General features: G+C 41.9%; 1 protein-coding gene across 1 annotated transcript in view; it reads left to right on the top strand.

Annotated features, from left to right (window-relative positions):
- Positions 1 to 26,463, top strand: part of NYAP2 (neuronal tyrosine-phosphorylated phosphoinositide-3-kinase adaptor 2) — a 252,007-nt gene that overhangs the window by 99,721 nt on the left and 125,823 nt on the right. The window contains exon 2 of the mRNA XM_042950330.1: positions 2,199 to 2,500. Coding sequence (XP_042806264.1) covers positions 2,199 to 2,500 — 302 coding nt within the window. The remainder of the gene's footprint in view (positions 1 to 2,198; positions 2,501 to 26,463) is intronic.

Raw genomic sequence — 26,463 nt, forward strand, 5'->3', positions numbered from 1 at the left:
TGCCATTTGAGTAAGCTTTGTTTATTTTTTTTTTTTTTTGATTGATGTGCTTGAAGAAAGCACAGAGAGTAAAATGCTTGGAAACACTGCACAGGCTTAGGATGCTTACTACTATGATGTGAAAAGCTCCACCCAGGCAAGCCTTTGCTTTCATTCATGTTTCTGGATATCTCTGCTCTGGTTAGTGCCCTGAGTTTCCAGGTATCTTTATTTTGTTTCACAAAGATGGTATATGCAGTGTCTGAATGTCAACTCAAAATATTCAGAAAAAAAGTAATAAATGTAAAAAAAAATACTTTTGACTGAGTGACAAGTTGTCGATGGAATTAATGCCAGAATCAGAGTCTCATGTTCTTGTTGGATGCTTTCTGGCTCTATCCACTGTGGTCACATAATTGTCCTAAGTCCTCAAATGAAGAGGGAAAGAAAAAAAAAACATTCCTTATTGTTCCTGCTGGAATGTCAAATTTGTGACAAACATAATGCTATAAAAGATATGGCACAGAGAATTATGAAACCTTACCTTGAATTTCATTGTTATAAAGGCAATCCAACCAAAATTAAGGTTAAAAAAAAAGTTTAAATAAACATGTCTGGAAAGGTAGACTAAACAGTCTCTGAAAATTCATATACTGAAAGATACATTTTTATCATTCATATCAAAGAAAACCAGTGGGATATTTCTAACAATGTTTCTTCTATTGATGAATGAACATAAATGGGGAAAACTCTAGAAAAATCTCTTTTAAAAATTCTCATTGACATGTCCTTTTTCTTCAGAAAAGAGTCACCATTAACAACACAGAAAAAGGCCCCAGAGTCATTTCCTATATGATCCATTGAGTTTCAAAACTGAGATTTCTTCTATTTTAAAACGTCTGTTCAAACTTTCCTACATAAAACTTAAGAACCTTACATTTAAGAATTTTACATATTCTGGGGTGCCTGAGTGGCTCAGTTGGTTAAGCCTCTGACTCTTGATTTCGGCTCAGGTCATGATTTCAGCTCAGGTCATGAACTCATGGTTGGTGACATCGAGCCCTGGACCAGGATCTGTGCTGACAGCAGGGAGTCTGCTTGGGATTCTCTCTCTCCCCTTCCTTCTGCCCCTCCCCTGCTCATGCTCTCTGTCTCAAAAATAAATAAATAAACACGGGGTGCCTGGGTGGCTCAGTCAGTGAAGCGTCTGACTTCTCAGGTCATGATCTCGCAGTTCGTGGGTTCGAGCCCAGCGTCGGGCTCTGTGCTGACAGCTCAGAGCCTGGAGCCTGCTTTGGATGCTGTGTCTCCCTCTTTCTCTGCCCCTCCCCCGCTCATGTTCTGTCTCTCTCTGTCTCTCAATAATAAATAAAGATTTAAAAAATTTAAAAAAATAAACATTTAAAAACTTTGTCTCTTAGTGAGGTATTTAGAACTATCCCAATATCACATGATATTTTAACTGCATCTCTTTAATTATCATTACCCTATTTTATTCTGTGAGGCAAGCTTATCAGTAGAACTAAGTTTCTAGTACAACTGAAGGTTTCTGGAGAACGAACAGAGGTTGGCAATTCTTTTCTCCATCCCTGCCTCCCTCCCTCTTTTCCTTCCTTCCTTCCTTCCTTCACTTCCTGCTCCCTTCCTGTCTCCGTTTCTCTTTTCTCTCTCTCTCTCTCTCTCTCTCTCTGTCTGTCTCTCCATCCCATATTTGGTAATGGTACCCCTTTTGTTGCTGTTTGCTTTGTTTTCCCCACAATGCCAATCAGGTCAAAGTAGAGATGATTTTGGTGAAGCGGAGATCTCGGGTGCTGTCCATCTGACCTCAGTCATGTGTCAAAAGACAGTCTGTGAGTCACTGTCAGGGACTTGTTGGCTTTTTCATCCACCACTAAGATTTCCTTCAAGAAAAGCAATTGCCCCTTAAATGCACTATGCGGCATTTTCTTTTCCTCTAGAATACTATTTTGAGAACATCAGGAGGCCGGGGTGCTAGGATGGCTCGCAATAAGTGTCAGGGTTTCTGGTTATAAACACGTTATACCTGCTTTCCCATCACACTTCAGGCCAAAGTGTGACGTTTGTGCCAATGGACACGTGTCTTCCGCAGTCTAGCGTTTCAATGTGTGCTCGGCCGCTCGCTAGACGCGCGCGCGTCCGTGACCTTGCCCTCCCGGCTCCCTTCACCTTCACGGATTTGGCTCTGCTTTCTTTTACAGCATAGGTGGCGAAGTGGGGCGGGGCCACGAAGGCACTTACGCGGGCAAACATTTCCGCATGGGATTCATGACGATGCCCGCTCCTCAGGACAGACTTCCCCATCCCTGCTCCAGCGGCTTTTCCGTGAGGTCCCAGTCCCTGCACTCGGTCGGGGGCACCGAGGACGACAGCAGCTGTGGCTCCCGCAGGCAGCCGCCCCCCAAGCCCAAGCGGGACCCCAGCACCAAGCTGAGCACGTCGTCCGAGACGGTCAACAGCACGGCGCCCGGCAAGAGCGGCAAGGCCGCCGAGCGGCCCGAAGGTAACACCTGGGCCCACTCCCCTGGGGACAGGCTAGGACGCGTCCGGGCAGCACGCAGACGAGCATGTGCCTGCCCATTCCTCCCCCCGCCAATCCCCCCACCCCGGGTCTCCCAGTCCTGCTCCCGTGTCCCTGAAGTCCCAGAAAGGAGGCATGGAGACCAGGAGGCCACTTAGTAAGGTGTTGACAAGTGACACCCGGCAAGATGTATTTATGTTATCCCAAAGGGAAGGCGGTGTGCGTGTGTGTTTTGTCATCCCCTAAAGCCTCGCATCGTTAGGAACTTGTTTTGCCTGGAAGATACCTAAAGTTTGTATGTTCTTGCTTTGATTAGTATTCCTCGTATAATTACAGAAGTATGATATGATTATTAGGGGAACGTTGCAAGGCAGAAAAATACACAGAGGGCAAATTGTAACCCTTCTTAGAAATAATGATTTTGGAGGCGCTGGGGTGGCTCAGTCTGTTGAGCTTCTGCCTCTTGATTTCGGCTCAGGTCCCGATCCCAGGACGCAGCCCGCATGGGGCCCGCTCAAGATTCTCTTTTTTCCTCTGCTTCCCTTCCCCGCTTGAGCACCCTCTCTCTCGCGCTCAAATAACTTAAGACAAAGAAGAAGAAATAATGATTTTGTACATTTTGACGTACTGCCTTCCAGTGAATATGAATTTATGCACGCACACGTGTTTGTAGGAAACACTCACTCACACATGCTGTGTATATATTTCAGTGTCTGCTTCGATCTTTACCTCTAAAGTCTACCTGAGCCTCTGTTTTTCCTCGGCTGTGAAATGCACAAATCTCCCTCCGCCTCCTTGCTGGTCTGTGAGTGTGAATTAGGTCAGGTTAACCATAGATCTCACCAGATCTTTAGCAAGTTTCCGCCTTCCTGAGTTTTTCCTGAGAGTCGGCTGGAGGCAGAGCAGTCTCCAGTGCGCGTGGATACAAACCCATCCAGAGTGTTGAGATACAAGCCCACCCAGAGTGTTGTGTGTAGTTGTGGAAAAGGCTTCCAGGTTCCCAGGGCCGCCCATGACCAGCTTGAGAGCATGGCTCTGCCAGACCCCTTAGTGTTTCTCTTGCCTGGTTTGTCCTTGACATTCTCCACAGCAGACTTCCCCGGCCCCCAGGGTACCAAGTTCTGCAGTGGTTTGCAGCTGCCGGTGGAAGCCGGGTGGCCCTCTCCTCAACTGGGAAGGTATCTTTTGTCACATGGGCTCCCCAGTCCTTCACGAACGTTCCCTCACCTTCTGGTCTACCTCCTTCCACAGACGCTCAAGTTTAGCCCACGAGATGGGGCGTCCGTGAGGCACGTCACACCCCCTCCGTCCCCCTCTTCTCCTTTCCCTCCCATTGGTGTCCAAGTGCCTATTTGGCCAAAAACAAAAGCTTCAGTGCATACTGAAGAGTACAAATCAATGCCCAGAGGTGGAGCTCATCCACGCACTCTACAAGGAAAATCCGCCTTTGGGCTCGGTGTTTCCTACTACACGTATGTGCAAAAGCATGACTATGTGCATGTGTCTGAGAGAACCTGGGTGAATGACATGTACGTGAATGCAGATTTACGAAGTCGAAACCATGATGCGTACAGTTTTGTACTTGATTGTTCACTTATTCTCTTGTGACTATTTTCCATGGCGTTCAGTTTAAGAAACACCATTTCGAAGAAGAGAGGTGTACATCACAGTACTTTCTTTAATCAGTCCCCTTGAGAAATGCTTAGGCTGGTCCAGCTTGTTTTGCTGTAATGAATGCCACTGACATGTGACCGCACGCGCTGGTGTTGGTCTGTTCGTGCAACTCTCCTCCTTGTTCCTCTGCTGCCTTAAGAGGGGATTAGAAAGTAGACCCCTTTTTCTCCTGATCCAAAGGCATCGGTATGTCCTTCAGCTCGTAACACACTGAGGCTTATAGAAACTAGTCAGGTGTTTCATTTACTTGTTAATTAATATGCTGAAGGGCCCTGGAGATCTGCTTTGGTAAGTTTTAAATCTTGTGCTTAGGTTTTCTCTGATGTTGATATGCAACGTCTTTCATTTCTCTTTATTTTCCGTGATCTTATTTCCATAACTCATCCGTCTCCCACCTCTCGTGCCAAAAACACTACGTAGTCAACGATGCTAGATTGTTTATAAAAGTAGTTTACTGATTTAGAGCGGCGATATCTGAGTGTTGAGGCTCATCTAGGAATATTGGGGAATCAAAGGGAATAAAAAAACGAACCCCCTGGAGGGGAGGGGAAAGACGAAACAGAGGAAGAAAGTAGTCAGTCAGGAGGGCGTGATCAAGCCGTGAAATGTTGCTGGTAACATCCCTGGAAGCATGTGAAATGCATGCCTCAGCATAGCCACCGCCCCCCTCCCCCAGCTCAGGAGAGGGTGACCTTGGGTCTTGAGAGCGAACGCATGTAGAAATACATGATGGTTGTCCCACAGAAGAAACATTTGAGTGGTGATTCGGTTGTCTTGAAAGTACAACCGATTGCCAGTCCTTTAAGATGCTTTAGGTACCTAATTCCTGAGGTCGAGCTGCTCTTAACTCTTTCAGATCCCCTCACCATCTAAAGATCTAGGGTTTCAAATAGCTACATATCAAACAGAAGAGAGTAGCTGTATTATGTGTTTTTCTGAGGGTAGAAGAGGAGAGAGTAGCTAAGTTACAGCAGCACGAAGATTTAAGTTAGATGTGGAAAACTACATCTAGCATGAGACTTGATCGGCATGGAGACTTGATGAGCATTGATCGGCATGAGCTTCTTAAACTGGAGGTCCAAGTTCCACACCTCTCCTCAAAAGGAGTAATAAGGGCGGATTGAGGAATCTTCAGCTGTAGCACTTCTTTGTGGATGTTCGGTGGACCAGATGGGTTACTAGGATCCAGCGCAGGAAAGGTCAGCTTCTCCAGAAGAGTGATTCTCAATGCCAATTTCACCTCTTCAGAACACTTCATAAAAGGCAATCGCAAAATTATATGCATTCGAATCTCCTCTCGCAAGTTTTGACTTCATTAACAAGAGAGAATCAGGGCTCGGTTCAGAGATGGGGAAAAAAAAAAATCTCGGGTCCGAAAGCACGCATGAGTATGTGTACACACAAAGCCAAAATCATATAAATATGTAGATTGTTCTTTTATGAATTCGCAGTTCTTTATAACCGGGAGTTAACCGGAGCTCATTACAGAGCATATGTTTTCTTTACAAATTTTTCTAGCTATCACAATTACAACGAAGATGAAAAGTGACTTCTGTGAATCTTAGTCTGTCTTTTCTTTTTACATTAAATGTCAGCAAAATCAAAATATTGATTCAGTGGCATTAGAATGATTTCCATGGTAACCGGCTTCTATTTAAGTAGGGGATTATGACTTCCCTGTGGATAAACGTAAAAAAGAAGTGGACTTTGTGGCGAAACAGCTTTTCCGAGTGGGAAAAAATAGCTTAACGATGAGCACACACAAAAATTACATACCGAGAAAGTACAATTTAATTTTTTTAAACTTGTAATTCTATCACGCTGAAAATAAATATTTGTGACTGTATGTTAGGGTCTTCTACGATAGTAACACCTTTAAAAAAATACGCAGTGGAGAAGAAATACTGGCCACAAGTATGCGATAAATATTTTAATTGCTCTTTTTTTTTTTTTTTTTATTGCTTCGGTGCGGTATCTACTTGGTTTTAGGGATAGATTAGATTACATCAAGGGAGCTAATTGGAAAGGAGGAGAGGCCCTACCAGCTGTGTCTCATGTATGATCCAGAAGAAGCATGTATAAGCTCACATTCTTTGCCCCCTGCTGCTCGGGTACACATTCGTCCAGTTCCTCCATAGCGTCATAATTTGAGACACTACGTGGGGCAGGCAGAGACTATACCTAGGACCAACAGGCAAACATTGACTTTGGGCAAGTGATCCAATGAACCTGTTTCGTTACCTTTAAAATGAGTATAAAGAACTGAACATTGATGGTGACTGTCTCCCTCACAGCCTTATGACAACCCACTGGGCTAATGCCCATGATGGTGCATCGTAGGAAGAAATTGCTACACAGCTAGAAGTTAATACTGTTTTAAGACATACTTACTGACTATCAATAGGCCTGAATAACATAAAATTTGAGTTTGGTTCAACACGTGTATTAAAGACAAATAGGAGAGGAAAAGGAAGCCCCCTCGCTGCCCCCACTCTACACGTTGGGCTGAACATTTTGTATACAACAGCCCAAATAACAGGGGAGTAGTATCCAGGTGTAATCATCTTTTCATGGTATCATGACATTAGTATAATATTTAGTATAATGGGGGAAACGTTTCTTTAAACTTGAAATACTTCTACATGTTGGAGTCCTTTAAAAAAACAAACTAAGAATGCTTTTTTTTTTTTTTTAATTGAGGGATAATTGACATGTAACATAGCAGTTTCAGGTGTATAACACGACGATTCAATATTTGTGTATATTGCAAAATGACCCACACAATAAGTCTAGTTAACATCTGTCACCACAAACAGTTACGGTTTTTTCTCTTACGTTGAGAATGGTAAAAAAACATTTTGTGAAATGTTTATTTATTTTGAGAGAGAGAGAGAGAGTGAGACACAGGGTCTGAGCAGGGGAGGTGCACAGAGAGAGAGGGAGACACAGAATCCGAAGCAGGCTCCGGGCTCTGAGTGGTTAGCACAGAGCCCACAGGGCTCACACTCAGACCCAGAGATTGTGACCTGAGCCAAAGTCAGACACTCAACCGGCTGAGCCACCCAGGCACCCTTCGGGTTATTGGGTTATTTTTCATTCTTAATTTATAATACTCGTTTGTGATTGTCCCTTTACAAAACAATGAGAAGATATTTTTTTGGAATTGGGGTCGTTTTCCTGGCTTCTGATTTTACCTCTTATAGAGATGTTTAGTGGAGTCATATCTGTGAGTCAAAAATTAGAGTATCTGCAGAGATACTTGAATCATGACTGTCCTTAAAAACTTGAAATGTGGGAGTGCCTGGGTGGCTCAGTCGGTTAAGCACCTGACTTCATTCAGCTCAGGTCATGATCTCCCCGTTAGTGAGTTGGAGCCCTGCATGGGGCCCTGTGCTGACAGCTCAGAGTCTGACCTGCTTCAGATTCTGTGTCTCCCTCTCTCTCTGCTCCTCCCCTGCTCGTTCTCTCTCTCTCTCTCTCTGTGTGTGTCTCTCTCTCTCTCTCAAATAAATTTTAAAAAAAGAAAACTTAAAAAAAACAAAAACAAAAACAAAAAACTCGACATGTGTAGTCAAGCCAGCACCAAAGGCTAAATTCACTGTGAAGTCACTGCCTTAAAAAAAAAACAAAAACAAAAAAAACAAAACGAATTCCTTTTTCAAGTTACCAAATGAAGAAAGTTACATTTCACGATGCTGGTTTTCGTGCTTCCGTTTATTCAGCCAGTACTGCGAGCACCTCCCTGTTGGAGTGGGGATCCAGAGGCGAATGGAACAAGTGGTCTGTTCCCTCATGTCCCCTTGTAACCAGTTTTGTTCCCAGCTTGGCAACTCAGCCTTCCGCTGTCACATCACAGAGCAAGCACTGACTTAAACTCCTTTCTAGAAACCAGAAAATCTGGCATGAGAGCCATGGGGGCTTCCTCTATGTAATTAGTTGTTTAGCTCCGAAAGGAGCAGTTTAACACATTTTAATAAAGTGCTTGTTCCTACAAAGAATATTTGCTGTTCTTTCCTTGTTCAAGGCTGACAATGGAAAGGTGCCCAAATCTGATTTTCCACCGAGAAAGCTTCAAAAGCGACCCGAGGGCATTTAAGGAGAGAGGAGGAGAAGGTTGAGTGCTTATTATCTTGGGAGAACTTTCGGGTTTCAGAATTCTGGTTTAGGGGCGTAAATCAGCACCACTCAGGGCCAGCCATATACTTGTTTTTGCTCAGTTATAGACCTCAGACGTTTATAAGGTACTCTGACAAAAATTTGAAGACTATTCCGTTTACATGTTAAAGAAATAGGGTCTTTAAAGGCAAACAGGCATTGGTTTCACATCAGTGCTGGCAGCATTTAACCCTCTCTCTCGGTCTTGGTTTCCTCACCTGTAAAATGGGAATAACAATAGTGATCTTGAGTGGTAGGCAGAATGGTATCCAAGAGGGTGTCCAAGGGTCCACACTCCCTGGCATACTTACCCTGTGTATTCCCTGGAACTAACATACCATTGGTGGCTTGAAGATAGACGAGGTCATGTGGCAAGGAATATCAGTGGCCTCTAAGAATTGAAGGTAGTCTCAGCTAAAAGCCCGCAAGGAAACGAGGACCTTGGTTCTGTCACTGCAAGGGACCGAATTCTGCCAACACCGAAAGTGATCTTGGAAGTGGATATGTCCCCGGCCTCCCCAGACAAGGATACAGGTGGGCTTCCATGTTGATTTCAGCCTGTGGGACCCTGAGGAGGGAGCCCAGCCTCCCGGGTTCTGGCTGTGCCCAGGCTTCTGAGCTAAGGAACCGCGTGAGCTAAGATGAGCCTATTGATTCTTAAGCTACTGTGTTTGTGATCACTTGTTGTCACAGTGGTAAGTAATCCATCTTACCGAGTCGCTAGGCAGAAAACCTGAGGTAAGGCACATTAGCAAAATGGAGGATGTGGCCCTTCCTCTCAGCACTGGGCTGTTTTCTCAGGGAGTGAAGGGGGGTTCAGACAGTGCCAGTGGCTTTCCAGACTTCCCGGGCCAGACCTTGAAAGTAAACGAGATGACAGAACCTCAGGAAACACTGACATACCAGGTAGGGCTCTTGAGTATCTGCTCAGCTTTTTCTGAATTTGCTTGGATCTTTTCCTGAGAGGGTCCTTCCTTTCTCACCCACAGGTTTTGTTCTTTCAAAGGGCTCAGCAGTGGCTTTTCGGGTGGCTTCTTTGAACCACTCATTTTGATGGCTGCAGCTTGCCCGCTTAGGGCCTTTTCCACATGACAAGTGGCACTTGTGCTTCACAGTGTGTGCCTAACGAGCGCTCGAGACCCCATGTAGCCCGGCACTAATAAAACACAATGAAAGGGGGAAAGCGAGCTCTCAAAATCTTCATAGTTCCGGCATTGGCGAGTGTTCTGGTGTGAATTCTTGTTTGTTTTATGGGATGCGATGTGGGAGATTGTCATCAGAGTCCCACGTTCCTGGATTCCTCTTTCCAGGTTGACAGAATCAGAAGCTGCTAGGTTTCCTAGTGTTAAAGCCATCTGTCGAGCCAGGCGCTGCTCAGATGGAGACAGGGTTATACATCCACGGCGTGTGTGATCTTTCTCCAAACGTGCCCCGAGGCCCATGAATGAAGCAGTTTGCAAATCAATCATCACGTAACGCATCTCTCTCTTTCTCAGTCTTTGCCAAAGAGCTACCTCGCCTCCAGTGGTCTCACCCAACATCCTTCTATTAAGAATCTGGATTTGGCCTCAATTACCTCAGTGTCTCAGATTCATAAGAGGATTTTTGTCCATGTTGTCGACACAGATGGATTTTTCCCTGAGAGACCAATAAGCTCAAAGTTTCTGAGTGTGGTGATCGGGACATTCATTTTGAGGGTGTTCACTTGCAACAAATTGGCACAAACTTACTGACTTAAAACAACATACCTTTATTCTCTTACAGTTTGTATGAGTCAGGAGTCTCCTCAGGGTCTCCCAAGGCTGCAATCCAGGTGCCAGCTGGAGCTGGGGTCTCATCTGTGGCTCAGAGTCCTTTCCATGGTCACGTAGTTGTTGGCAGAATTGATTTTCTTCAGGTTGAAGGACACACAATGGCTTACTTCTTCTAGGACGGGAGTGGGGTGGGGGGGGAAAAGAGGGAGGAAGAGGGCGACTCTCTCACTTTTATTCTTTCCCTTCAGGGAAGGCCTAGATCTTCTTTTGAATAGCTCGTCTAGGATAATCTCCCTTTTGATGAATGGCATCCACTGATTAGGAACCTTAATTACAAGGGAAAATCCCTTCACCTTTTCCCATATACTGTTAATCAATGGAGTTAAAAAAACAAAAGAAAGCGAAACAAACAAAACAAAACAAAAAACATTGTATTCACACTCCTGCTTGCACTCAAGGAGAGAGAATTACTTAGGATGTAAGTCACAGAGGGAAGGGGACTTTGGAACAGCCTAGAATTCTGGTTGAATTCTTCATCTGGTTGAATACTTCAGAAGTCAGTGTGTGGAAAATTAATTAGCAATGCGAGCAGTAAACAATAATTCACCAGAATAGTACAAATATCATAACATAATCAAAATAATTGGTAAATAAATAAGACATAACTCCCCTCTTCATTTCTCTGTCTTTCCTTTATCCCATATCAGAGAAGCCACTCCTGCTGCAAAATGCCTGGATTGTTTTGCTGAGTTGAAAGTGGAAAAAAATCTCATTTCTTTTGGCTTCAGTCTTACTTGAAAGGCCTGATAAAATACACTCCTCAGTCCCATAGTCTCCATGCTAAAGGACTTCTAGCACATAATGATCCAAGTAAAATAATGACACCAAAATGGTGCAAATATTTAAAATTGTGGTGTGTATAAATGTCAGTCTATTTGATCTTTGCTGCTGATTTTCCTCGTTGGCGAACTCTCTTGTTGACCCACTGGGCTAGTTTCACCCAGCGCGAGTCACTGTCTCACGAGTCACTGTCTCGCGAGTCACTGTCCCCTAAAACACCATATGGAGGTAGGTCAGGTAATACACAGTATCCTTGATATGCCAGTGGCGCTCTCCAACATTTTCGACTGTACTTTTCCCTAGAACCTCAGGACTGTAGGGATTAGTGGTGTTAATTTAAGCTATTTACCTTCTTGTCTTCTGCTTACCTGTTGAATAGCATTTTGATGACAAATAAAGATGAGACTGTGCGTTCCCAAGTTATGCAACTTCTGAATTAAAACAGTTTCATCAATTTCCATTTATGGGTACATGGACATACAAAATCATGCATCCACCAAGGAAGTGGAGAGAACTAGACATAACCCACATTGCAACTTGCCCCATGGTCTCTGTTTTTGTCTAGTCTTGAGCTTGGGTAGGTATTTGTCTCTTCTTTGCAATTATACGAAAGCATTAAGGAGTAATGTAGTCAGTTATTAAATTACTAATTACTAAGATTTTGTCAGACAAATGGAAGACAGGGGTTTATAGATTGCTTTCCTTAAATAACATCTGCCTCTTTTATTTCCTCCCTGCTCTGCAATGTTCTCACTTCTTCTGTATTTCTTTAGACTTCAGCCTGGCCCCTAAGGCCTGAGAGTACCATCACTTCAGAGTCTCCTTGCACTTACATAAGCATATTCCCTGGACATTAACCCAGCTCATTACCCCAGTCAGTGTCTTTTGGAGAGTGTTTCCGATAAAAACATTTCCTTCCATTTGATTACATACAGCATTTGATATTTTACCAAACAGCTATTATATATATAATTAAATTTAATGTTTAATATTAAATTTAATATTAAAATAATTATAAATTTATAGTAATTGTGCACATATGTATATGTATAGACAGATATATATGTGTATATATATCTATATCTATACATATCTACGTATATGTATAGATATATATATATAATTTTAGGAAAATGGTGTGTTATTTATCTGAACATTCTCCATCTCATGGATAAAACAAAAATGGGGAGGAATCTTTAGTCCAGTAGTGGGTGGGCTTCCTCCAAAGCATGGTGGAAATGGGATTAGCTCATTTCAGACTAATCTAACCTTGACTACTAATCTAACCCACTTCCAACCTTGACCCTATGATCTCTTCAAGCCACCATCTTGTATGTCTCCTTGTTCAGTTGGTTTCTCAAAGGCCTTCTGCAAGTGCCTGCTCCACTGAGCCAACTCTTATTTGTTCCAGATGCAGAACTCATTAACCGTCTCCACCCTCACCGTGCCACTGAATCCAGTCTTGGTTCCCATCTCAGTGGCTTCCTCCTGTGCCTATCCTTTGTTATTTCTCTTCAGCGTTTTAGACATTGGTAACTCCCATGTTGGTAACCCTGCTGCTCCATTGTTCATGCACCACCCTCTACTGGTTTTCTTCCTGACTTCTCTCTGAATCTCCTTTGATGGTGTCTCTTGTTCTGCCTGATTCTTAAATGATGATGTCTCCAGATTTTGCCCTTGGCTCTTATCTTCTACCATGATAGATAGTTGTTGAATAAATAAGTGATGAATCCACATACTCTCCAAATGTCTGACTGAATCTCTGGACCCACTTCTATCTATAGACATCACAGATTCTTCAAACTCATCAGGCCCACAACGAACCAGCCAATTCCTCCGTGTTTCCTCTCTCGATGTCGAGGTCAGAATGTAAGAGACTTATCAGATTTCTTTCCTTACCTTACCCTGGCCATCTAACCCATTATCAAGTGTGGCCAGGTTCTGTCCCTCAGATGTCCCACGTCTGGCTCTCTCCATCATTTATGCTTTTACTCTCCCATCTCAGACCATCGTCATTTCTCACCTGGACAGCTGCCTGGCCTGCAGTTTCTTCTTCTCAAACCTACCCTCTTTACTACTGCCAGAGAGGACTTTTGTCATTTGCATATCCAGTCATATCATTATCCAGCTCCTGACTTCTCTGGGCCATTTGTTACCTACTTCCTCATTTACCCGATGAAAGCACAAAACGTGATATGGTCTTCATCATCTTACTCCTGCCCGGCTCCAGAGCCACATCTCCTACCATGCATGCCCCTCGTAGAGGTTCCAAACTACATGATTTTCTCTGAACAAGCCAAACTTGCTCCTGATCCCGGGCCCTTCTGTGCATGTGGAATTTCTTCTGTCTGGAATGCCTTTTCCAAGTTAGTCTCCGTAGCAAGTTTCCACTCATCCAAGACCCCAGAGCAACTGCTACCCACGCCGTCCACCCATCACTCAATCCCAGCTTGGTTTACAATAGAGTCACCATTCTGAATGCAATACAATGCAATACAGTGAGGTTTCATTAGGTTTGTGAGGCCTTATATTTTCTCCGCTGTTTTACATTTCTAAATCTTGGTAAGCACAGAAATTAATTATGGATAGTGTCAAAGAATACTGTTTACAGGCTGTAATGTGTTATTGGCACTGTAGACCTTTTAAGTTTATCCTCACTTTATAAGTCAAAGAAGGTTCAACCTGTGCCATTCAGATAAGGCATAAGAAACAAGTTTCTCAGTTGAGATGCTCTAAATAGAGACATGAGATTTCTTCCTCTTCAGTGACTTTGGAAGTCAGTTTTCGTCTTCCCTATTCTCATATATTTTGGGGTTTCCCCTCACCATTTCTGTTGTAGTCTTAAAGACCAGGCTTATCTTACAAATTATTTCTGTTTTTCCATTATAAAGGCATTCAGCTTCCGAGTGGTTCCTCACTCTACCTTCAAGAAGAGTGTGTAAAGCCATTTTCTAAGGCAGAGTGACTTCAAGTGTGCATAAATCTTGCCTTTAATTGACCTCGGTGAAACATCCACTTATTGAAGAAAGAGTGCTTTGGTTTTATGGCTGTGTGTCTGTACTGAGAGTTTCTATATTATGTATTGCTTTCTGTGATTTTTCTTGAGAAGTGGGAGGGCAGTGATTTAAGACAAGCTTTTCAAATTTCTTTCTTGCTACAATATGTATTAAATTAAGTTGATTATATGGAGCAGAACATGGGAACACATCACCCTTTGGAAACCTCTGCTTTCTGACAACTTCATCGAACGAGAACAGCTAAAAACTATGAAGAATTAAAAGAGAGAGAGCTTACTGGAGCTAAACTCCTTCTAGCACTGAGGCTTGTGAATTTTACAGAATGGCAGTTGCATGTTTATTTGTCTGTTTTTAACTTAGTATACATTTGTTTGTTGGTCTTGTTTTCACACCCCCATAGCATGTTAGAAACAATGAATAATCAGGGGGAAAAGAACAACAAGGATCGTTTTACCTAATACTAAGAGGAGAGAAACAAAATTCAAAGAATTTGTAGAGTTTATGTCAAGTCCAAGAGCATCACCTGCTCAAAATGCCTTGACTACTCTCCCCCTGTATTACTTTCAGTGTTAGTAGTGATGCCCCTGAGGTTGTCATCAGTCAACAAATTTTTTTTTATATTTTTTAAATTTTTTTAACATTTATTCATTTTTTGAGAGAGAGAGACAGAGCGTGAGTGGGGTAGAGGCAGAGAGAGAGGGAGACACAGAATCCAAAGCAAGCTCCAGGCTCTGAACCGACAGCACAGAGCCCGACGCAGGGCTCGAACTCACGGACCGTGAGATCATGACCTGAGCCAAAGTCGGACGCTTAACTGACTGAGCCACCCGAGCATCCCAGTCAACAAATATTTATTAAGTATCTGCTATGTGCTCGGCACATATGAAATGTCCCCTAAAGGACATTACAACCCAGGGAGGGCCACTGACATTTAAACAGGTAGTCATAATGCAATGGGATCAGTGTTCTGGTCGGTGAAGTACGGGATCTGTTGTGAGCATAGATCAACGGCACCCACTTCAAACTAGAAGAGGTAGACACGGATTTTCAGAGAAAGTATCTTCAACTGCTGAAAATAAAGATGGAGTATATTTTAATTTAATTTAATTTAATTTTTAAGTAAACACTGCATCCAACGTGGGGCTTGAACTCATGACCCAGAGATCAAGAGTCACATATTCTATCAACCGAGCCAGCCAGGTGCCCGGAGATGCAATACATTTTACAAATATTCCATGTAGAAATGCTTAAAATGAAAAAGTGTACTGCTTCTGAGTGAGAATGTTCTTATATCTCTGGAAAATGTGGCTAACCAAGCTGATTTATATTCCTGTAGTTCCAAATAACCAAAGTTCTTCTCTCCACGTATAATCTTTATTTGAGGAGTTTAGATGTCTATTGTATCTCATAGAGCCTTTCATCTTTATGAGATACAAAGGACTGGGTTATCTTTCAAAGAAAGCTAAGAGTACACAGAGATGAACTTCACAGAGATGAACTGGGGATACTCACTTCCATAGAGGAAATCAACCTTGTATCCATATGTTAAACAGCAATGAGAAATTAAAATTAGATGTTGCCTGTTGTTACCTATTTCAATTGTATTTTTTCCCCTAACTATGTCTGGGTATATTGGCCATGATTATTTACTGGATATATAAACTTTGGAAAAGAAAAGGATATATATATACATACTATTTCTATCTATGTGTGATTAACTCAAGGCTATATAGATCTATTCTTCAGATGTTTTGCTCTCTCTTATATCCTTAATCAGAAGTCAGGTGTCAGTGACAGTGAATATCTTTGTTTTAACAACATGTGCACACAGCTTGATAGTGAACACAAGCACATTAAATATAAAACCAATTGCCACATTCAAAAAATAACAGAAGAAGGAGTTACTGGTTTAGTTAACATGGTTAGATGCATTTGAGATGCTGGGACCACATTCTTCTGTGGTATCTTAAGGACGATACCTATAGCAATAAACAACTTTTATAATCTGTAATCTAGGACAAGTGGAAGGATTGGCACCTCTCTCAGTCCCCAGAGGATACAGAAATTCTGACATGTTAAGTTCCCCTCATATGGGACGGTATATTCAGAAAGGTAGCTGCTTGTGATCTGTTGATTATTCCTTCAACAAATATTTACTGACCATCTACTATGTGCCACTTACTGTTCTAGGAGTTTGAGATACATCCATGAACAACCTTTGGAAAAAGGTGCATACCGTTGAGGCATTTCTATTCCAGTAAGAGTAAGCAGTTCATAAACTATAGACATAATAAACCCATAAACTGGCAAGGTTGCTGGAAGGTTATAAATGTTATGGAAGAAAGAAAAATCCAGAGCAAGGCCAAGGGGTCCAAAAGGCAGGCACACTTGAGTAGAGAGAGAAGAAAAGACTTCATCCTGATCTTTGAGTTAAGATAGTGATTCAGTCTAGACCCAATCAGGAGAAACCATATGGTAATTTGAATAAGGAGCATATACTGTAAAGAGTCATTTAACAGAATATTAAATTAATAGGAGATCAACTAGTAAGAGGGAAAGCAAACTGCAGAGAAAGCAGGAACATATGAAGATCAGCCCCTACTCCTAGGATTGAGATAGTGCCCTCCAGCCAGAGCTGAGTTCCAGGCCTTGCTGGGAGGTGCAGTTGTGAATTATTGGATGGCAGAAACATTCCTGTGGAACAGTGCTCTTGCTGGAAATCCACCTTCTGGAACTTGCCAGAGAACCTCCCTCTAGGGTGGGGGAAAAACCGTGCAGAGAAGTTTCTCATCAGAACTACTCCATCACAAGAGCCTCTGGGGTGGGGAGAGTTGCTGTAGGCAGCTGATGGCTTTTGGGTGTTTCCGGAGCCCAGGCTAGAGAAGCTGTGTGCTCTATAGGAGCTGGACGTAGGGAAGCCACTTGCACGGCAGGAACTTGGCTGGTGAGCTGTTGGAACCAGGAAGCAAGATCTCACTTTGCTGCAGTGTTTTTCCAGCATCTTCTACTGACAAAGCTTAACATTGTGCCAGCTGGCCCAGGAGAAGATATTTAAAGAGCCTAGATCTCCTGTCAGAAGCAGGAAGAGGATGAGTTTAGAAGTGAGAGACAATCAATTGATAACTTGCACAGACAGTAAGGAGATGGGGACGTGCGCTCGGTGGATGTCTTCAGGGAGAATGTTCCAAATAGAGAAGACAGTCGCTGCAAAGACCCAAAGGCAGGAAATACATAGGTAGGAGGTCAGTGTGGGGGGAACATTGTGGATGAAAAAGACAAGGCCAAGGGGCACTTGGATGACTCAGTAGGTAAAGCACGCAATTCTTGATCTTGGGGTGACGAGTTCAAGCCCCACATTGGATGTAGAGCTTACTTAAAAAAAAAAAGGCAGGACCAAGAAAGAGGTCAGAGAGGAAAAAGAAGGTGAGACCCTTCAGGACCTGGGCCATCCTAGGACTTGGCACCCAAGGGAGCCAGTCAAAGGGTGGAGTGGAAGAGTGGCATGATGTCTGAAAAGAATCATTGTAGTGGCTGCAGTGAGGACAGACTCATAGGGGTCAGATATAGAATCAGATCAGTTAGGAGACTTTTGCAGTAATCCAGGTGAGACGTGACGGTGGCTCAGAGCAAGGTAGGAGCTGTGGAATTGATGAGAAGTTGAAAAGTGTTACCTTTTTATTTGGAGCAGTTACTCATAGTCCCGCCCCTTTCCTTCCTTACCAGGGATATAGCTCTAGCTCCAGATACAGGCATAGACATTGGCATTGACATAGGTATAGATACTTAGGTGTAGATATATAGACGTGTTTAGGATATACAGGTCCTATCTGTAAGAAAAGAATCCCAGAGCTCTGTGTAGATGAAAGCTCATTAAATGTATGCTGTTGATTACATTTACATATTTTTCTTGCAATCTGGAAGGTTGTGAGTCAAGAATGAGTTGCAGCAAAAGATCTATAGGTGTTTAAATTATAAACATAGCAGTCACAGCTTTTCATCATTAAATAAATGCAAAAGGTTGTATTTAACTTTTCATGTTTACCAAACACAAATCTAGTTTAGAACATTATCTGAAAGCAGAGACGCTTTCTATGCAGACCCCAGGCCGTCTCCAGCTGGCCCTGTTGGCTTACTCAGCCTCCCTTCTTCTGCTCAGCCCAGGCTCTGCCCACAGCTTGGAGCTCAGTGTTCCCTCCTGCCCTCCAAATGCACTCGCTCCCTGCCCCTTGGCATTCTCGTAGACTTAGCTATGTTCAAATGCTGGCCTACTTCCCCCCTGGCCCCTGGAAAATTTATCACATTGTTCATATTCTTTAAGTTTCCATTTTAATCCCAGTCCAGAATTATATTAGTTTCAGGTGTACCATATAGCGATTCAACACATCCATACATTCTTCACATTCTTGCTTCAAACCTTCATGAGTGAACTTACCCAGGTCCTCCCAAGACTGTATTTTTCCAGAACAAAGTATTCTTTTCTATGTGCTCCCTTCTGTACTCTTATTGCCACGCTTGGCATTGCTGGGTTTTTTTTTTCCCCTACAAGACTGTCTTCTCCTTTAAGCTCCTTTAAGCTTCAATTCTTGAAGGTCTTAGTCTTTCTAATCTCCCTACCGAATTTCCCGAAATATGCTATGTTTAATAAATATATATCAAAGCTGAACTTTATGTATTTGGAAATGAAGTTACAGAGATTAATGTTAAATCTACTAATTAGAAAAACATTATCTAATAATCGTTGAGATCATTCTTGCCAATTATTTTTCACCCGTATGTACCAACTTGTGTCTATTACCGTGAATTTCTTACTCCACTGGAGTATTTATTGAACTGGGGAGAAATTCTTTGCGATAGTCAATCTTAATCTTACCTGTGGCATTTCCTACCCCTACAGGTACAATGAAATCCATACCGTATTAATACTTTAAAATACTTCAAAAAGTTTTCATATGAAGCACGATAATTTTCTTTTAAACCTTGCACTTCCAGAGACTATCACGTTAGACAGAGGACAACTACTCATGATTCTTAATCTTCTAGCATGTTCTGGGTGAAGTATGATATATGAACTATGCATGTACTTTTATTAAGATTCATGTTGTCACCAAATATAAGTGCTTAAAATAAAAAAAGATCTGTGTATTAAGCAATGCACCTCACTGTTTAATTACATAATGCTCATGTGTCTCTGAGAGTAGGAGGTTTACTGGGGTTGTCAAGTTTCCTACCACTCTAAAATTATGCTAGATTGGAGCAAAACAAGAAGGCAGAGAAAAAGAAATGAAGTGGGATTTATAGCCACATAAATGAAACACTGAGGGGAGAATAATTCAAAGATATTTGATGAGAGAGGGACCAATCCAAATCCAAATCACCACTCAGGACCACAGCTTGACAGAAGTTCTACATTAGGAAAACATTTCTCTCAAACCTGAGAACCCTTTATCCTAAGGGATACATAATTTGTGATCTAACTTGTATGGTTAACTTCAAGTAATAAGCCAAACAAGAAACTGAGCAGTTCCTGTAATGAGAGCAAAAGTTCTCAGAACGTGGCTATTTGAAATGTTTTCCTCTGTTTCCCAGAATGGCACTTGAATACTATCCCTTTGCGTGTAGACATATTTTATCTATTCTCTATTACTACATTTTTTCCAGTTGTATTGTAATTACCCATTCACATCTGTTGTCAACTCTAAGCAGTGACAAGAATCATGTTAATCTAGTGTATGTTTGGTGGTAGTAAGTGTTCAATTAAATGTCTGTTGAAAGAATAAGTAGTAGAATTAAGCATAACTCCTATGATTTTAGATTGAACAAGTGATTTATGATGGAGTTATCACTGAGATGGGGAAGATTAGGAAAGAGCTGAGTTTCAGATGAATGTGCTTAAGGTGCTTGTCAGATATTTAAGTGGAGGTAAACAGTATACAGGCGGATATAGTTCTCTAGAGAATTGGGCTAGAGCTATAAATTTGGCTGTCATTGTAATAGATATCATTTAGCCACTGAATTAGCTAGAATCACATTGGGAGAGAAAGCAGAAGAAAATCATAAGGTCTAGAAACAACCCACGTGCAACTCAGATTCAGTCAGGTGTGAGACGAGAGGCCAAGAAAGAAACCGGACAAAGTAACCAGTAAGCTAGGGGGAAGACAGGAGGTACTTTAAAAGCCAAGAGAAAAGAAGGTACCATGTGATATAGTGATAAATGGTGACAAGTCTTTGAGAACTTAACGTAGGTAGTGGGTGGAAGTCAGTCTGTTAGATCTGGCAATATAGAGGCCATTTGTGATCAGGACAAACACACACACACACACACACACACACACAATTGGGGAATGGTGGAAACAGGAGGCAGATTTGAAGGGGACTGAAAAGAAAATGGGCTATGAGGAAGTGGAGAGAGAGGGCAGATGCAATTTTTGAAAGGCTGGCCATGGAAAGAAGCAGCCAAATGGGGTTATAGGCAGAAGAGATAAGGGGTCAGAGTAAGACAGCTACATCCATACTTGTATAAACTATGGGAGGAACAAGAACAAGGAAGGATGGTGATGAGAAAGATTCAAAAGAGAGGGAGAGGAGATGACCAATGGAGGGAAGTCCCCATCAAATGACAAAGGCCTCTGACAGGATGAAGGTTTCTTCTTCTTCTGTTTGACTGAACACAGTAAGTAGCCCTGTTCCACACAGTGTAGCTGAGGCCACTTACGCTATTGTTTCCGGCTGGAAGCTTGGCTAGAAGGTGGTCTTTCAACCTCTAGCAGCTCTCTTCATATGGGTTCTCACCATTCGGTAGTGTCCATTTATGCATGGCAACCACTTTCCAAGAGCAACCATTTCTAAGAGAACACACCTGATATTCAAGTATTTATCAAACATTTGCATCCATCATTCTTGTTAATGTTCCTGTTGGCCAAGCAAGTCACATGGTCAAAGCCAGAGTCGAGGTGGGAGAGACTATTCAAGGTTTTGCATGCTAGAGTTAAAGTTCATTGGGGGGCCACTAAAGTAACCATCACAGGTTGCTTCTGTTTTCTGTTTTCTTTAGAAATTTTTTTTTAATGTTTATTATTTTTTATTTAAAAAACATTTTTTAATGTGTATTTATTATTGAGAGACAGAGCATGAGCATGGGAGGGGCGGAGAGAGGAGACACAGAATTCGGAAGCAGGCTCCAGGCTCTGAGCTGTCAGCCCAGTGCCCGACGTGGGGCTCTAACCCACGAACCGTGAGATCATGACCTGAGCTGAAGTCGGACGCTTAACCTACTGAGCCACCGAGGAACCCCTTTAATGTTTATTTTTGAGAGAAAGAGAGGGACAGAGCATGAGTGGGGAGAAGGGCAGAGAGAGCGGGGGGAGGACACAAAATCTGAAGCAGGCTCCAGCTTCTGAGCTGTCAGCTCAGAGGCTGACACGGGGCTCAAACTTGTGAACCGTGAGATCCTGACCTGGGCCGAAGTCGGACACTTAACCGACTGAGTTACCCAGGCACCAGCTTCTGTTGTCTTAGTGCTTTGCTATGCCTTAAATGTTAGTCGGAAAAGACATACAGAAAGCAAGACTATCATTATGGGAATTGGAAATACATAATAGTATTTTGGGTAGGGTTGAATGCCTGTATGAGCTGTGTTTATGAATGTAATAGCAAATAACATCAATCTGTTATTGTGGATTTCTGTGATATTCTTCAGCAGCTCTCCCAGGCACAAAGGCAGCAGACAGATTGGCAAGATCATTTACAAATGTTTGACTCTGGGAGAAAGTATGTAGATAGCAGAAAAGTGTCAATGTATATAATACCTATCCTCTTGTCTTTTATGGACTTTCTTGTTCTTTCCCTTTAGGAATTACTGGTGCATCGCAATCAATTTAGATATTTGGTATATTCAAGTTAATATGTTAAGCTCTCAGAAGTTCAAAAATAAAAGGTATCAGATGCTATCGTTGGCATCGACACATTTATTTTAATAGTTGAAAATTTTATGAAATAGTTGAAGCCCTTTTTTCCATCACATAGGCTTTTGTGCCTTTCCTACTTTTCATTCATTACACATACAGTTTTGCTCCATTTGCCCTTTTCAATGAAGGATAGATTGTCCAAAATGCCCTCACATGTTCAAACTTTACTTGGCTCTTATATTAGTCACTGTCCAGTCACAGATATAGAAATTACAGTTGCTATTTAAACACAGAGTATTTCATATAAGGAACTGATTCAACAGATATGGAAGCATTGAAAAGGCAAAAAGAGGATGCAGATAATAACCCAGAAATAGAAATTGCAGGAAGTGGCGACTGTCTTTTGGGAGCCAACGGAAGAGGTTTTTAAACCCCAGAAGCCTGGAGGAAGAGCCCTAAGTACAAGTCATCTAAAGTTCCGAGGAGAAAGAACTGCCTTTGAGACAAGATGAAGCTAGCTCTAGAATTGCTAGAAAAATCTGGAGACTGCAATCAAATGCCATCCCAATAGTGAACAACAAGATGCAAAACAGGAAGAAATAAATCCCTTCTCCTTCCTTCAGTTGTTCAGTCTTCCTGTCTTGCCTCCTTTTGGAAGACTGTAACAGGGAGCACTTGGCAAAACGTGAGCAAGGTTTGCGGAGACATTACCCCAGCACCACAGAGCTGACCAGGGAGGGTGGGATTCGAGCTGATTGATGGTGTCTCAATGACCAGCACAGTTGCCCCCACCATTTTTGCCATCATCTCTTCAGTACCGTGACTGGGACGGAAAACGATAAGCATAGCCCAGTGGATGGCGACTTATTATACCTTGATGCTTGGCCTTGGAAGTACTTTATTACATTGGCTTCAAAGAATACTTGGACATTTTTGGGAACCTAACCCTTATTTAAAAGGTTCCAGTAGCAAAACTGTGTGTATGCCTTCCATTTATGGCTTAATAACGAGGTGGACACTCGATCAAATTTTTTCAAAGATTAAAAAAGCAAAAAAGTGTCTCCTAAACATGAAAAAGAACAAAACTTAGGCATTTAATGAACCTGTAACAGTCTGGCCCCTTGGTGTCCATTGCTAATCCTTTTTGGTACCAGAATTTTCATTTTTCAGTGGCAAGAAAAACAGTGAGCTATGCAAGACATATTGTTGTTTTGTTTTGTTTTTTCTTGTGTCCTCTTATGGGCTTGCTGTAAACTATTTGTATTACGGAAAAATTCCCAATCCATAAACATCTCTAGAACTGTCATTCAGAAAACATTTATCTTGATAACAGCTAATGCACAGATCATGGGAATTTTGAACAGCATTTGTGAGATAATCACAGCTTTCTCAATGTAGTTATGATAGCAGCTTACAGAAACTGCAAGTATTTTCCAGTTTCCCTTCACAATTTTTTATCTTTATTTTCTATACAAAGTATGTTAATGCTTTTGGAATGATTTTTAGAGGATAATTCGTAGACCGAAATAAGCATGTTCAAGCTTCCTCCCAGAAGGATTTGTGTTTTGACCAGCCATTTGGAAGGAGGTGGGAGCAGCCAAAATAAATATAGGATAGGTGGGAGGGGAAAAACAAGCATTTTGTTTCATTCGTTTTATAAATACATTTCCTGCACCTGAGTTGAGTTTTTATTTTATTTCTGTTTTCTTCTCTTTTCCAAATTATATGTAGGACATATATTTTGTGTCCTTTTTCTTCCTTTATCTAAATGATATGTAGGGTCAAATTTTAGCTATTCAATGAGGAACCTTCTCTTCCCTTCCTTGGGCCTGGTCTTTTAGTGTCACCATCATAACCGAAGATTCTATGTTGTTAAAATCTTTTCATCGCAGTCTTAGGTTAATAACATCTTTGATCTTTAGGGGTTGTTAGAGTCCCCAGACTTAAGATTTATCCATCTGGTTAGCAAGAGTGACTGGTGTGACCAACAGGTCTGGTGTTGTGTGCCAGTGGTTCCCACCGTAGGCTTTCCACAATATGGAAGCACACCTCATCCCATCCACATGGGACCATTGCCACACAAACCAGTTGAGCCTGAGTAGTCCCCTCCTCTTCCTCTGCCCAGTAATAACATCAGCCAAAATCATGTGGTGATAATATGAAGACAATGGGAACTCTAGAATTTCTAGAATCACTTGAGCAGTGGTGACGGGTACGAATGGAAGAGGTTGGTTGAGGGGGCTCCTTCCTTCCTCCATTTCCACTCATCTCAGGCAAGAATCAACTACATACAATGAACTTGTGCTTCCTCATCGCCCCTCCCAAATCCTGACACCACACCCTGATATTCCTTACCCAGCTCTTTTTTTCTAGCAGCAGTTATTACCTTAAAAAATATCATATAACTTATTATATGGTCTTACTCCTGCCACTATATAAACTCCGTGAGAGTGGGGGATCTTTTCACTGATCTTTTTCTTATCAACTAGAACACATGAAGATTTCTTAAATTTATTCATAAGAATTTAAAATGTTACCACATTGAAAGCTAGCTTTTTTTTTTTTTTAAGTGAACATTCTTTTTTGGGGGAACATTCTCTTTTTTTAAGTTTATTTATTTATTCTGAGAGAAAGAGAGAATGTACAAGCAGGGGAGGAGTATAAAGACAGAAAGATTGCGAGGGGGAGGGAGAGAGAGAGAGAGAGAGAGAGAGAGAGAGAGAGAGAGAGAGAATGAATCCCAGGCAGGCTCCCAGCTGTCAGCACAGAGCCTGACACAGAGTTCGATCTCACAAACCACGAGATCATGACCTGAACCGAAATCAAGAGTCGGATACTTAACTGACTGAGCCAACCAGGCGTCCTGAAGAGCATTCTCTTAAGCAAACATAAACCCTTTGTGATCCTTAAATAATCCTGTGGAGATAATTTCATAACTTTGTAATATATACAATTTTGTTACATGTCAAACATATTGCATAGGCTAATGGGTGCAGCTTCAAACTAAATTTTAGTAGTTAAGAAAATAGAAATTCTGCTCTTGCTCATGTAACAGTCCAGGTGGGGGTGTGTATGGTCTGCCGTGGCCTCTCCCTATGTGATTTATCAAACTTCTTCGATGTTATGACTTTCTCTTTTGTGGGTTTCCTCAGCCATCAGCATCCAGCTGGCTGAAGGGGAAAGATATGGCTTCCTAATCATGTTGGCCTTGAAGAGACACACATCACTTCTATTGATTCCATTCCCTTGATCAGAACTGTCCTATGGCTTCTGCCCATCGTTATGCAGTCTTTAGTTGGACAGCCACTTTCTAGGCACGGTTCTCTACTCTGCCAGGGGAAGGATAAATGGTGATGAGTTGTTAACTATCTTTGCTGCATTTCGTGACCAAGCTCTCCTGTAGCAAGCATTCTCATCAGGTTTTACTGTTATAATAATGCCTACTAACTAGAATATAACGTTTGACATCATTATCACTGGCAGTGTTCAGCTTTAGACTATAAATCACATTCAGGTCTATTTCAAATCTTTCTCATGCTGAGACCTAGCATGAGCAGCCCCAGCAGAACTTGGGATGTGCTTTTCTCTTAAGCATGATTGACAGAGGCCAAGTCAACCACACATGTCTAAAGCCTCTTCATAGACATAAAATATATGAGATCCGCACTAGTTTCATTGGCCAATGCAAGTTACATGGTCAAGCTCAACAAAATGAGGAAGACAGTTCCCCCCATAGCATATATGGGGTTCTGAGAGTGTGAATATCTGAAGATATGTAAAATCCCCCACAGGCTTACATTGAACAGATTCAGACATAGAACAGCAATTCAATATGGCATCTCAGATGGTTCCACCTGAGAATATAGGAGCCACTGAAATGAGAGAGGCTCAGATATTAAGAGGCCGCAGTGAAAGAGAGCCCATTTTGAAATACCAGTCTCTGGACTCAACTTCCTATTTTCCTTTCTTTATTTTATGCCCATTTCCTGGGCAAAGCTGTTTGATCGCTAACATGCAGCAATCCAAACTTTTCTTCCGTCAAACTCTGCCTTAGTGCTCCTATCTTGTTGACTAGTTTCTGTGCTTTCCATACCACCAAAGTTATGCTCCTTTCTGGGTCTTGGATAGTGTTATTATCTGCATGTAGAATGTCATCTGTAATCCTTCCTTCTCTCCATTGAAGATTTATGAAATGTCACCCTTTTGTGAAGATTTCTTGATCTTCTGGGCATTAGCTGTCTTTTTTCTTTCGTCCATCCATCCCATCATCCATCCATCCATTATTCCATTTATCTATCTGCCCATCATTTCAACAATTATTTAATGGTTGCCTAGTAAATATCAAGCATTTTACAAAATGGATATTTAGCATGAATAAGATAGATAAAATCTGCAATTAAATAGAGCTTTATATTTTAGTGTAGAACCTAGATATATGAACCAAAATATAAAAACGATTGCAGATATTGTGAACAAATAAAAACAGGGAAATATGATGGATGCTGGTGAACTATGTTAAATATGTAGTCATGGATGGCCTTCTCAGTATTTGAGCTGAGAACAAAATGACGAAAACAAAATAGCCCATGAATCTTTAGTCA

The sequence above is a fragment of the Panthera leo genome, chromosome C1, assembly GCF_018350215.1.
Source record: "Panthera leo isolate Ple1 chromosome C1, P.leo_Ple1_pat1.1, whole genome shotgun sequence".
In the NCBI taxonomy this organism is placed as follows: domain Eukaryota; kingdom Metazoa; phylum Chordata; class Mammalia; order Carnivora; family Felidae; genus Panthera; species Panthera leo.